Source organism: Panthera onca, chromosome A1 (assembly GCF_046562875.1).
Source record: "Panthera onca isolate mPanOnc1 chromosome A1, mPanOnc1 haplotype 2, whole genome shotgun sequence".
Classification (NCBI taxonomy): Eukaryota; Metazoa; Chordata; class Mammalia; order Carnivora; family Felidae; genus Panthera; species Panthera onca.
In genome coordinates this window covers 80,733,239-80,747,080 of record NC_138339.1, presented here as the reverse complement: position 1 = coordinate 80,747,080, position 13,842 = coordinate 80,733,239, and the positions used below count along the sequence as shown (strand labels likewise).

The following is a 13,842-nucleotide window of genomic DNA, read 5'->3' as shown; positions in this document are numbered from 1 at the left end:
CTGAAACAGCTCCAGGCTTTGAGCTGTCAGCCAGAGTCCATGTGGAGTCAAACCCATGAACTGAAAGATCATGACCCGAGCCAACTGAGCCACCTAGGCGCCCTAGGAAGTACGCCAAGTTCTGAGTCTAAACAGAAAGTGAAATTAAAAGTAAATTCTGCTTCATTCAAATCTCCAACAGCGTGGATTAAGGTAACACATCAACATTTCTCTAATTTTTCTTAAAACTCAGAATTTTTCAGTGACGATGACCTGAACTTAGGGTGTAAAACTGCTGTATTGAGATCTTGTAATCTAATCTGAGGCTCTGGAGAAAGGGGATGAATCTGGTATTACTGCCTTGAAAAATATGTGAACTTAAGGTTGGGAATTGATTCAAGAATCCTTCTGTTGTAACGACTCAACTCTTTTTTGGAGATCTAAATTTAGCCTTTCCCAAACACTGGCTGCAATTCCTGTGTCTTCGATGTTTTGTTCACTGCAATGCTACTGAAGGTGGTCAATAATATAAAGGAAAGTTCCCTAGACTAAAGATCAAAGGACTGTATTTTAGTCCCAATTTTGCTTCAAATTCCCCATGTGATTTTGGGAAAGTCACTTCTCAGCTTCTTTATCTGGATGCCAAAGACTTACACTCGCTGGCCTAAGTCCCTATCAGATCTAACATTAAAGGCCATATGAGTAAATAGAAATGCCTTTCTCTTCAGTCTCACCAATAAAATACAGCTTTCCAGGAGTATGTCCATTACAAGTAGGGGAAAAAACTAATCTTAAATTTAGGCCAGAGATTCCAAGTTATAATAATTTAATATTTTACCTTCATTATGTGCTTTGTATATGCTAATTTCAGTGCTATGCCAAATTCTTCATATGAATTATTTCATTTAATTCTCCTAAAGTAAGGATGGTATGATTATTACACTGTTTTTTTAAGGTGAGGAAACTTACGCTCAAAAAAATAAGAAAATTTGCCCAAAAATCATACAGGTAAGTGTGCTGAAACTAGTATTGGAATCTAAACACTGATTCCCAAGCTCATGACCTATCAAATAAGCAGTTTCATTTTTTAAGCAATCAGAAATTTAAGCTAATAAACCAATGATGGTTTTGTGTATCAGAGGTTCTTGGAACACTGATGTTTGGTAGCCATGATTCAACGCTTATCTAAAAAAGAGAAAAGTGTCTTTTTTTTAATAAAAAAAATTCCCCAGCTTTATTGAGACATAATGAACATATAACATTATGTAAGTTTAAAGTGTACAGAGTGTTGATTTGATACAATAATGTATTGCAAAATGATTACCACCATAGCATTAGCTAACACCCCCATCCCATTACATAATTACCATTTCTTTTTTGTGGTGAGGACATTACGGATCTACTCTTTTGAAGGTACATTGAGAATCTATTCAACATTCAAGTATAAGATACAGTATTATTACCTATAATCATCATGCTGTACAATAGATCCCTAGAAGTTGTTAAATCTTTTAACTATAAGTTTGTACCCATTTCCCCCACTGCACAACTCCTGGTAACCACCATGCTACTCTCTATTTCTCTGAGTTCAGCTTTTTAAGATTCCAAACATACTTGGTGTATAGTACTTATTTGCCTTTCTCTGATTTATTTCACTTAGCACAATGTCCTCAAGTTCCATCCATTTTATTGCAGATGGCAGTATTTCCTTCTTTCTCATGGCTGAATAACATCCCATTGCAGAAATACACACCACATCACCTTTACTTGTTGATCCATTGTTGGACACTAGGTTGCTTCCATATCTTGGCTTTAGTGAATAAGAAGTGTCATTATTTGACCATTAGTCTATTCTTCTTTTTGTTTTTGTTGTTCTGGTTCCTTTAACAATATCTGTTTGTCTACATTAATATTACAAATTAGAAAATTAAAATAACTGGATAATTAATTCTAAAGAACTTGTTAATGATAAAAAAGAAAAGGAAAGGAAACCATTCATGGATTGAGTTGGAGCTGGAAGTAAGTAGAGGCAGCTGGCAGGATGGGAGTCAGAGATGAATTATGTAAACTAACCGTATTGTTTGTCCTAATTTTATATTTTTTATATTTTTACGCTTTGGATAAGAAGAAATAATCTTAATTCTATTTAGAGGCAGTGAATTCAGTTTGATATAATTTCATTTTCAAAGGTAGCCTAAGATGACAAGCACCAAAACAATTTTTTAAATATTTTCACTAAGAATATTATAAACTCAAAATTTTATTCTATAGTTTTTGATATATTGGAATTATGCCAAAGTTAAAAACCTAACTTGACCAGCAACTTTTCCACCCATGGCTATAGAATAAGGCCATTCAGAAGATGTTATTTATTGAAAGAGATAAAGTTCAATGCTATTAATAATAATATCTGGCATCCAAAAAATATAGAGTTTCTTTGTGACTCATTAAGACAAAATAGAGACCAACTGTGCAGCTTATTCTCAGGTGTCCAGAATACTCTTAGAATGATGTAGACAAATGTTAAAAGCATTTAACATGCAATGAATTTGCATATCTGCCTTATGTTCTTTGCATAGGAATATAGAGGGAATTCTATACATGCAATTTTGAGGCAGAGTCCCTTCATATGAACTCTAAATGATTTTTATTTGTAATAACCAAATGATAGCTCAATTTCTACTTTATTGTGTGGTTATTGGCTTGATTCTGACAGAGTGCAGGTTTTCTCCATTCACATATCCACTTTTATTTTTTTTAAGTTTTGTTTATTAATTGGATTCTTTTTTTGCATTCTATAAATGTTTTTGTTTTTTGTTTTTTTCCTTCTAGATCAAATCCACACATTGATCAGTGTGACGTAACTAGAGCTAGTGCAGTGCTGGAGAATATTGTGAGATTTAGCCTGGATATTAATCTGTCTTCTGGAAAATAGATTTCTGAAATGGCCAAATCATGCAGAAAACCAATATTTAATATTTATATGGGATTTTACTGTCCAACAATCATACCCAAAATATGCATTTGTTCTCATTTTTCAATGCCACCTATTGATCAGTTCAATAAGGGCCCTGGGGCTTAGTAGTCACCAACGGGGAACCATTTCTTTGGAATGAGCTAAGGTTCCCCAGCATGGTCATTACCCTTCACTATGATTGGTCCATCCAAATCTTACCTCCCTGGGCTTTATCACATCTGAGAAGATTGGTCAGAGATGCCGCACTATATATCATCTTGCACAGCAAAGATCTTGAAATCATGAATATCATCCTTCGATCAGAGGAAGATTTGAGACACAGGAAACCAGGAAAAAAGCCGAATGTTTTGAGTTTTGCTGCTCATCAACAAATTGCACTTCTGGCTCTAGAGAAACTCATGGCTGATTTGAGTTAACCTGTGGCCATTGACCTCTAGGCCAAGTCAGCCGGTGGTTTCGAAGGGCTTTATAAAAGCACATACAGAGCTTGTCGTGGTAAAACAAGGTAGGACATTGCTCTAGCTGTTTAGTCTCTTGTGATTACTTTCCTAATGGGTTACATCTTTTTGCCAGAAACACATTTCAGCAGTCATTTATGGAAAGCTCAGTAAACTGTGAAAAACTTGGAAGAAGAAGCAGCTCCATCATTTCTTAAGGAAATCTTGGTAAAGATGGGAACACAGAGTGCAGAAGCATAAACAGCTAGAGGGAGAATCACTAGAAGGAGACACCAGTATGTGACCGTAATAAGGTAAACATGTTTATGTGCTGGGGGGAGGATGGTGATGGATGGCACAGAAAGGTGAAATAGGGCAGGCTTCTCAAAGGAGGTGAGTCTTGATATGGGACTAGACAGAAATGCAAATGAGATTTAGGTTGAGAGAGAAGAAGGAGAGTGTGTGTACATTGCCCAAGAAATGGCATGACTCAAATCCAGGAGGCAGGAACAAGTCTGGAGAATTGACAAATACAGTCAATTTGATCAGTTCATGGTTATTGAACACTACATGCTATATGCCAGGCACTGTTCTAGGCATGGGATGTGTAGTGGTGAGATATGTGGGAAGGGACAACCAGGACAAGAAAATAAATTAAACGGACAAGGTAAATGATAAATGCTATGAAGGAAATAAAATACGGTGCTAAAATAGAAAGAAAGGGTAGCTGGGGATTGGAACTAATTTATCTAAGTGGTCAGGAAAGTCCCTGCCAAGGAGTTGCATTTAAACTGAGAATAGTGTTTTTTAAAAAAAGGAAAAAAATCATGAGGACATCTTTGGGTAGAGTATTCCCAGAAAAGGGAGCAAGAAATACAAAGGGTCTGAGGTTTGACTGATTGACCAGCATGGCTTGAGGACAGTGACAATGGATAGAAGTAGAGTAGAGAGGGGTCAGATCATAAAAGACTTTGAGCCTCTTGCAAGGAGTTTAGACTTTTACTCCAGTGCCATGGGGATTCATCAGGAGGTTCTGATCCGATGTATGCTCCATAAAGCTCAAGTGTATATTAAGAATACATTATAGAGAGGGGGACGTAGAGGACAATAATCATTTAGGAGGTCACTGCAGTGGTAGAACCAAGAAATACGGGTAGCTTAAGCCAGGCTAGTGACCATGCTTCTGGAGTGAAGTGATGGAACTTGGCATTTGTTTTAGAGGGTGAAACAGACAGAATTTGGTGATATATTGGTTATGTGAGATTAGAAAAAAAGAGGAATCAGTGGTGCTTCATAGTGGATGATTTGGTTGTCCAGGGCCAGGGTCCATCTGGGAAGGAAGAGGAGTCTAGTTTCAGTGCTTTCCCACCTTTTATCAGGGACATCCAATTGCCAGTTAGAAAAACCTAAATACAATGGCTTAACCACACAGAGGATCATTTTCCTCTTGCAACAAGAAGTCCAGAAACAGGACAGCTCAGGTATGTTACAGCAGTCTTCAGTGTTGTCCAGGACCCAAGCTTCTTCTACCTCTCTGCTCAGCACCCTTGGCATGTGGCCTTCCTCCTAATACAGAATTATTTCTGCACCTCTAGGCATCAAGTCCACATTGTAGGTGGGAAGAAGGGGGAAGGAAAGGGGGAGAAAAAGGCAAAAAGAAACATTCCAACTGAGTGTAATTCCTTTTACAAAGTTTTCTCACCCAAATACTGACCAAGCCAGAATGAGTCATACTGCCCCACCAAGCTGCAAGGGAATGTGAAGAGGTGGTTCTTTTATCTGGACTCACTATCTTCCTGAGTAAAATCAGAATTCCATTGGAAGTGAAAAAGGAAAGTGAGTAGGTGACTTTAGCAATGTCTGCTACATATCACTTCTTTCCCACCTTAGGTGCTCACTACCCTCTGAGGACTCCTGTGACCACCCCCCCCCCCCCCCCCACTTCAAACCCGCCCTCAGTGCACTTCGGACAGTCCTTCCCCAGGCCCAGGTCTTTGCCCCTCCCCCTGGGGATTCTTCATTGCAGCCTCAACTCTCATGGGTCTGTTCTCAGGCCAACATAGTATTGGGTAGGAACTTTATCATCAATTTCTTCTCCCTAAAGTAACATGTGACCAGTAATGGTTTGTTTGGGTTTTTTTTTTTTTTCCATTTTTTCAAGTGACAGAGTCCACCCAAAGGAAATAGTTTTTAAGAATATCATTTTGGGAGATGTGGGAAACTGGAGGGGAGATTTTTTTGAGTAAAGGTGGAGGACTTTTCATCATGTCTCACATAACTAACTTTAGGCTATTTCTGACTCTTCTTATGATTAATTGGTTCTCTTCATACTCAGTCCCCTAGTAGGTCTAACATGTAGGATGATTTTGCAGGACAATGTCAACAGACTCTCATGGATACCTTTCTCTCTCTCTCTCTCTCACTGTCTGTCTCACACACACAAGTACAACTTAACCTAAAATATAAAAATAATCTAGTTAACAATCATTCTTTGAGAAGCAATAAATCACTTCTTCATATGCAGAGCTAAAACTAATGGTGCAAATAGCAGAAAAAATATTAGATTTTTTGCTTTCCCCATGTAGGCTTACTATAAACAAAATTTCACAATAGTGAACATTATTCTAGGCGTGTGGAATTCCTTTACACGTGGTAGCTGCTACCAAATCCAAATAAGGCCCCAAGTTCCAAGCAAATCGTTTAGATCGCCAGCCTCATCTTTCCAATCTGTATTGTAGATACAAAATAAATTGACTCACAATTATCCTGACAGCCCCTCTTTTTTCCCTCCGAGTCCTTCTTACTCTTTATCTAACCCTAGAGATTTTTTAATTCTTCCCTCCTTCTCCAATAAAAATCTGCTCTGCCAGTTTGTTTCTTAATGGAAGTTTAAAGTTCAAAGAATAAATCTATAATTCAATTTCAAGTATTATCAAGGTGATGAGGTATAGAGATTTGTCAGAATATCTATGTACCTATTATAGTCTGAGAACTGGAACTACTTTGCCGGCAAGCAGAGAGAGCTAGACATTTCTGGGAGTTAGGTCCCCCATGGGGTACAAATGGTACAAAGTATGAAAACTCAGCTCCTTGCCTTCAGTAGGGGAAAACTTAAAAAGGTATAGTTTCCATTCCAGAGCTTCTCCAGAGATCAGGCTGAAGCTGGACCCAACCTGGCTTTTTCCCCTACCCTGTCCTGCTTCCTTCACTCCATACTGGTTTTCTGGAAGCATGTTTTTAATAAATCAGGGTCTGCTTTCTGAGAACACAACCTAAGACATCACTCATATTCACAAGTTTTCAAATCTCTGATTAAGGGCCCCTTAGGTTTAAAGACAGTGTTGAACTACTAATATCTTAGTTTCGGTGTCAAATTGATTGGGCATGCCCATGTCAGTTGTTTAGTGGCTAAGGATCCTGGTAGGGTCATTCAAATTCTCTGAGCCTCAATATCCTTGTCTACTATGAGTATGAAGGAGACCATGTAAGTAGAATGCCCAGCACTGTTCATTATTCATGATTGGCAGCTACTAAATAAAATTTTACCCCCGTTTTATTTAAAAAGACAGCCTAGATTCACTAAAATTATAGTTTGGGAAGTTTTAGAAGTCAAATATATCACCTCCAGGTTTGATAAGCTGTGTTCTGAAGGTATAGTTCATTATTTTCTTGGTTTCACTTGTATAATCTGGCTGGTGTCTTCTTCATTTCACAGAATAATTGCAGTAATGGATTTTGAGCCAACCCATTCACGGATTGGTTTTTCCTTGCTTTCATGAACCACTGTATGTATGTACATATATACATACATATATACATATACATATATATATATATATATATCTAATTTGTTGTCCAATTGGCTTCCATACAACACCCAGTGCTCATCCCAACAGGTGCCCTCCTCAATGCTCATCACCCACTTTCCCCTCTCCCCCACCGCCCTCAGTTGCAACCCTCAGTTTGTTCTCAGTATTTAAGAGTCTCTTATGGTGTGCCTCCTTCCCTCTCTGTAACTCTTTTTTCCTCCTTCCCTCCCCCCCCTGGTCTTCTGTTAAGTTTGTCAGGAGCCACATATGAGTGAAAACATATGGTATCTGTCTTTTCTCTGCCTGACTTATTTCACTTAGCATAATACTCTCCAGTTCCATCCACGTTGCTACAAATGGCCAGATTTCAATATTTCTCATTGCCAAGTAGTATTCCATTGTATATATAAACCACATCGTCTTTATCCATTTGTCAGTTGATGGACATTTAGGCTCTTTCCATAATTTGGGTATTGTTGAGAGTGCTGCTATAAACATTGGGGTACAAGTGCCCCTATGTATCAGCACTCCTGTATCCCTTGGGTAAATTTCTAGCAGTGCTATTGCTGGGTCATTGGGTAGATCTATATTTAATTTTTTGAGGAACCTCCACTCTGTTTTCCAGAGTGGCTGCACCAGTTTGCATTCCCACCAACAGTGCAAGAGGGTTCCCATTTCTCCACATCTTCTCCGGCATCTATAGTCTCCTGATTTGTTCATTTTAGCCACTCTGACTGGCATGAGGTGGTATCTTAGTGTGGTTTTGATTTGTATTTCCCTGATGAGGAGTGACGTTGAGCACCTTTTCATGTGCCTATTGGCCATCTGGATGTCTTCTTTAGAAAAGTGTCTATTCATGTACTCTTCCCTTCTTCATTTCTTCACTGGATAATTTGTTTTTTGGGTGTGGAGTTTGGTGAGTTCTTTATAGATTTTGGATACTAGCCTTTTATCCGATATGTAATTTGCAAATATCTTTTCCTAGTCTCTCTGTTGCCTTTTAGTTTTCTTGGCTATTTCCTTTGCAGTGCAGAAGCTTTTTATCTTGATGAGGTCCCAATAGTTCATTTTTGCTTTTTTTTTTTTTTTTTTTTTTTTTTTTTTTTTTTTTATTTATTTTTGGGACAGAGAGAGACAGAGCATGAACGGGGGAGGGGCAGAGAGAGAGGGAGACACAGAATCGGAAACAGGCTCCAGGCTCCGAGCCATCAGCCCAGAGCCTGACGCGGGGCTCGAACTCACGGACCGCGAGATCGTGACCTGGCTGAAGTCGGACGCTTAACCGACTGCGCCATCCAGGCGCCCCAGTTCATTTTTGCTTTTAATTCCCTTGTCTTTGGAGATGTGTCAAGTAAGAAATTGCTGCGGCTGAGGTCAGAGAGGTTTTTCCCTGCTTTCTCCTCTAGGGTTTTGATGGTTTCCTGTCTCACATTCAGGTTCTTCATCTATTTTGAGTTTATTTTTGTGAATGGTGTAAGAAAGTGGTCTAGTTTAATTCTTCTACATGTTGCTGTCCAGTTCCCCCAGCACCATTTGTTAAAGAGACTGTCTTTTTTCCATTGGATATTCTTTCCTGCTTTGTCAAAGATTAGTTGGCCATACTTTTGTGGGTCTAATTCTGAAGTCTCTATTGTATTCCATTGGTCTATGTGGATGAATCACTGTTTAAAGCCAACTTTTCTCAAATAGTCCAGTGAAGAAATGGGCAGAAGACATGAATAGATACTTTTCCAAAGAAGACATCCAGATGGCCAACAGACACATGTAAAGATGCTCAACATCACTCCTCATCAGGGAAATACAAATCAAAACCACACTGAGATACCACCTCACACCAGTCAGCTAAAATTAACAACTCCGGAAACAACAGATGCTGGTGAGGATGAGGAGAAATGGGAAGCCTTTTGCACTGTTGGTGGGAATGCAAACTGGGGCAGCCATTCTGGAAAATAGAGTGGAGGTTCCTCAAAAAATGAAAAATAGAACTACCCTACGACCCAGCAATAGCACTGTTAGGAATTTATCCAAAAGATACAGGAGGGCTGATGCATAGGGGCACATGTACCCCAATGTTTATAGCAGCACTTTCAACAATAGCCAAACTATGGAAAGAGCCTAAATGTACATCAAGTGATGAATGGATAAAAAAGATAAGGTTTATACATACAATTGAATACTACTTGGCAATGAGAAAGAATGAAACCATGCCATTTGCAGGGACATGGCTGGAACTGGAGGGTATTAAGCTAAGTGAAAAATAAGTCAGTTCAGGGAAAGACAGATATCATGTGTTTTCACTCATATGTGGAACTTGAGAAATTTAACGGAAGACCATGGGGGAAGGGAAGGGGAAAAAATAGTAACAGAGAAGATGGGAGGCAAACCATAACAGACTCTTAAATACAGAGAACAAACTGAGGGTTCTTGGTGGAGGGGCGGGAAGAGGGGGAAATGGGTGACAGACATTGAGGAGGGTACATGTTGGGATGAGCACTAGGTGATGTATGTAAGTGATAAGTCATGGGAATCTACCCCCAAAACTAACAGCACACTGTATATACTGTATGTTAGCCAACTTGACAATAAATTACATTACAAAATTAAATTTAAAAAATAAAGCCAACTTTTCAATCACGATAAGAAGAGAAAGAGGACACATATGCCAAAGGTATTGCCACTTTCGGAAACTTTGGGAGAATCATTCTTAAACTGAAACTTGGTCTTTGTTGCCTTTTTTTTCTTTTTAATATTTCTTGTTTCAAGATGTAAGCCATCAATTTGTTTTATCTGTCGACATATTATATAATAACCCCAATCCGTCTAGAATTTAACATCATTCTCTTTAGGATGTTGTTATACCAGAAGCCTTTTTAAAAAAAGAAAAACAGAAAAAACAAAGTGATTTATATTTTATTTGTATTCATATGAAAACAGCGTTCTTTTTAAATCTGTGTTACTTGGCCAATGATGACATTCAGAATCACCTAGAGCAGCACTTCTCAAACTTTAATGCTCCAATGAATCATTTGAGGATCTTGTTAAAATTTAGATTCTGATTCGGCTTTTGAGGTGAGGCTCAACATTCTGCCTTTTTAACAAGCTTCCAGGTGAGGCCACTGCTGCTGGTCCAGGCATCACATCCTGAGTCAGAAGGATCTAGAGAACCCTGCCTGGACCCTACCCTAGAAATTCTGCTCTAATGGTCTGTGATGAAACTTAGAAATCCTTTTTTTTTTTTTTTTTAAGTTGTAGGTAGTTCTCACAAATATGTATGAAAATTATTTACTGTAGTTATACAATATGTATAATTGTATTACTTATTGTAGTCATTTGTATTTAGTTGAAAGAGACGTTTGAACACTTCATTTGCACCAAAATTCAGAGACTCTGAAATATAACGGCCGACCCTGAGCCTTATTTAAATTTCCTCACTAATGATGTGCTTGCCATTTGTGTTGTTGAGCAAAATATAAAATCTTTCCCAATGGCTGCTTGGAAAGTGAGACAAAAATAGAGGTCCTTCTGACAGTGCTTCAGCAAAATGAGCAGCCCAGAAGGAGCCAGGCCATCATAGGCTAGCCAGGAGCCCTACTCTGTTTTTCTCTCTGTCCTCCACAGTGACCGGCCTCTATGGCTGAAGAGGAGAAATGGTTCCGTAACACTAGACACTGAAATTCCCTAGATTTCTGCTTAATGCTGGTAAAAATATTTGCTTTGAAATACTGGCAGAGCAGATCGAGGGGGACAAGTGACTACACTCCGCGTGACACATATCCTAGTTTTTCCCTGATCACACAGACAGCAATTTAATTAGCCTACTCATTTCCACTTAAAAATGATCCTCTGCTTGAACTTCAAGTGTGTTTTCTAACTGAATGTTCACTTAAGGCCAGGTCAGTCTCTTTCCTGGCAGCTTTTTGATTAAGGTCATTTTTCATATGAATAATCATGGAGGGTAAAGTAAAAATATAGTTATTAAAGCCTTTTAATTAACATGCGATGCAAGTATAATTGCCATTTCATTCTATTAGAATTAATTTTTTTTATCCTTAGAAACCTCCACCAACTTCTCATTTTTAAGACACATAAGTCAATGTTTCGAAAATATTTTATGCAATCCTTGAATATCTGCATTGCCTCAAGTGACTTGTGCAGTTGTCTAGATCATGACTTTCCCAGAAAATACTGGCTTAACTTTCTGCTTCTCTCTTACATGTCCAACCCAGACTTTCATGGTTGACCAAAAAAGGACAACCGAATTAATGCTACAATCTTACTATCTGCATAATAACTGCAGCAATTAAGTGGGTTCTAGGAAGAAGCAACACATGCTAAATTCTCAATCTGTTTAGTTAAGAATATAAGATTCAAGGGAAATGACGTAGCTGGCCAAGCACTAGTAGAGGCAGCGTATCTTTTGGGCATTTCTTTGTCCCCTTCATTCCTTAAAGGAACACACACTTGCTGGTGACACTTGCTATGCAGGAAAAGTTCTGCCAAAATTGAGAAAGCAACTAAATTCTTGTCTAGCAACAAGTGTTCTGTACTTGGAACTTACATCACCAGTCCTGGAAGAACTTACACTCATACCCCATACACTTCCATTTAAGGCAATGTTAATCTACATGGGTTCTTCCAGGTTTGTGAAAAAAACAGCCTTCATGGGCCACATTTTCATCTGGGGGGAGAAATCAGAGGGAATGCCCATCTGTCTCTTAGCCATTTGTACCACCAGTGTCTAGTGTCACAGACTTTCACTCCCTCATAGTCCTACAGCCTTGCCTCCCTCTCCTCTCCTGGCTCTAGCACACTTCACTGAATGATTTTTTTACTGAGTTTGGTCATAAGACTACAGTCATAATGCCCTCTCCCCAGCCCCTACCATGATCCTAACCTCTGTTAGAAGTATGTGCTCATAGAATTCTGGTTGAATCAGACTCCTTAAAAGAGATCGTTGTTCTGCAAAATTAACTTGTAGGGTAGAAGCAAAAATTACAGTCCTGTATATACTGCTACCTTCCTTAGAGTGCTTGGCCAATGTCATATGCTTTATTAAAACTGAAGGACTCATTTTTTAAAATAGAATTCTGTAGAATTAAATAGCACAAACATTTTTCTTTTAAGTAGGCTAGGCAGTTTCTGGTAATACTTCAAGCTATTTTGTCTCGCCAAAGCAAACTGCAATCTTATCCAAACAGATAAAACATGCTTAACAAGCCCTGGTTAGTGCTGTCAAAAGCCAGATGCCTTGAAAGGGGTGTTAGGAGGGGAAAGCTGGTCAGAGTTGTTACCAATTTAAAGAAAATAGAATTTTCAGATTACTGGACCTGTATTGATTCCATATTTTGGGTCATTGTACCGTGGTGGAGACCATCTCTGGGACAAGCCATCCGGAGAAAATAAAGGTAGAATTTGGTAATTACTCAGTGAATTTGATAGATGTGGCTGACCAGTCTGTAGGCTTAAAACTTCTTACTTCCTCTGTAGATAGGCAGAAGCTTAAATTACTAATGACCTCCTTGGCCTGCCTGCTTTCATTGCTGAATCAATGAAGCAAAGATAAAATAAGACTATGACTCAAGCTGTCACACAGCGAGTGAAAGAATGAGCAATGTCTTCAGAGTCACACGGTCACATCCACATCTTGGTCTTGCTGTGGAACTAGCCGTTGTGATCTTGGGCAATTCGGTTAACATTTTGGAGACTCTGTTTCCTCACCTGTGAAATAACACCTACCTCACACATAAATAATAAGAGGATTAAAAGATAATGAAAAGTATGTCACTCAGTTTTGTTTCCCATTTCCTTCTGCAACAGAGATTTACTTATCATACAACAAACAAAGGGCAAGGAGACATTCTTTGGTATTTTTGCTTAGCAGTGCAGAACTTGAATTTATGCCGGTGTTGGAGATTACTGCCTTTCAAGGAAGTAGAAACATCAAAAATGTTTTTATTTTGTCAAGCAACAAAGTAAGATTTGGCATTATTTTCGGATCCCAAAAGTAGTACATTGTGTCTTCAAGGAAGTCCAACGATAAAAGAAATAAAGGGAAGAGTGGTCAGAGAATAGTATGATGGCCCATTGATCTATAATGGCATCAAGTATCCTTCAAAGCATCAGGACCTTCCTCTAAGTTACCTGGCTTAAGTCATAGACATTGTAAAATATTCTGGTTTACAAATACTATTTTTTTCCCCTTCATGTAAGTTAAGATGATTGAACTAAAGGAGGCCTCTTAGAAGATCATTTTGAAACTACGGTAAAAATGAGGACATATCTTATAGCCTACATAGTTTGTGATTTCAACTCTGTGAGTGGCACAACCTTGTCAGGGGTCAAGGTAAGACTGAATTCTAATTTTATACACAGTCCTGACAGCAATGAGTTTTTCTTTACTTTCTTAAGCTTTCTCCCTTATTATCAAAATATTATGCTTGTTTCACAAAATAGAGATAGGAAAAAAATAAATAAGTTACTCATAATCCCATGATCAAGATATAATTACTGTTAATATTAGTGTAAGCCTTCCAAATATTTTCTGTATGTATGCCAGTATACAAGAGTGTATACAGTAGTTGAATATACCTATGATTTACAAAGTAATGTTTAAGATTATTTAACTCCATTTTCGCCTTAG

At 38.4% G+C, this 13,842-nt stretch overlaps 1 protein-coding gene across 1 annotated transcript in view; it reads left to right on the top strand.

The window, feature by feature from the left end:
• The first annotated feature begins 2,701 nt into the window (after window positions 1–2,701).
• Window positions 2,702–13,842, top strand: part of ERAP2 (endoplasmic reticulum aminopeptidase 2) — a 40,731-nt gene continuing 29,590 nt past the window's right edge. The window contains 8 exon segments of the mRNA XM_060634096.2: window positions 2,702–3,056; window positions 3,059–3,133; window positions 3,136–3,181; window positions 3,183–3,461; window positions 7,109–7,148; window positions 7,150–7,186; window positions 9,822–9,870; window positions 12,812–12,824. Of these exon segments, the coding sequence (XP_060490079.2) occupies window positions 2,924–3,056; window positions 3,059–3,133; window positions 3,136–3,181; window positions 3,183–3,461; window positions 7,109–7,148; window positions 7,150–7,186; window positions 9,822–9,870; window positions 12,812–12,824 (672 nt within the window). The 5' untranslated portion in view covers window positions 2,702–2,923.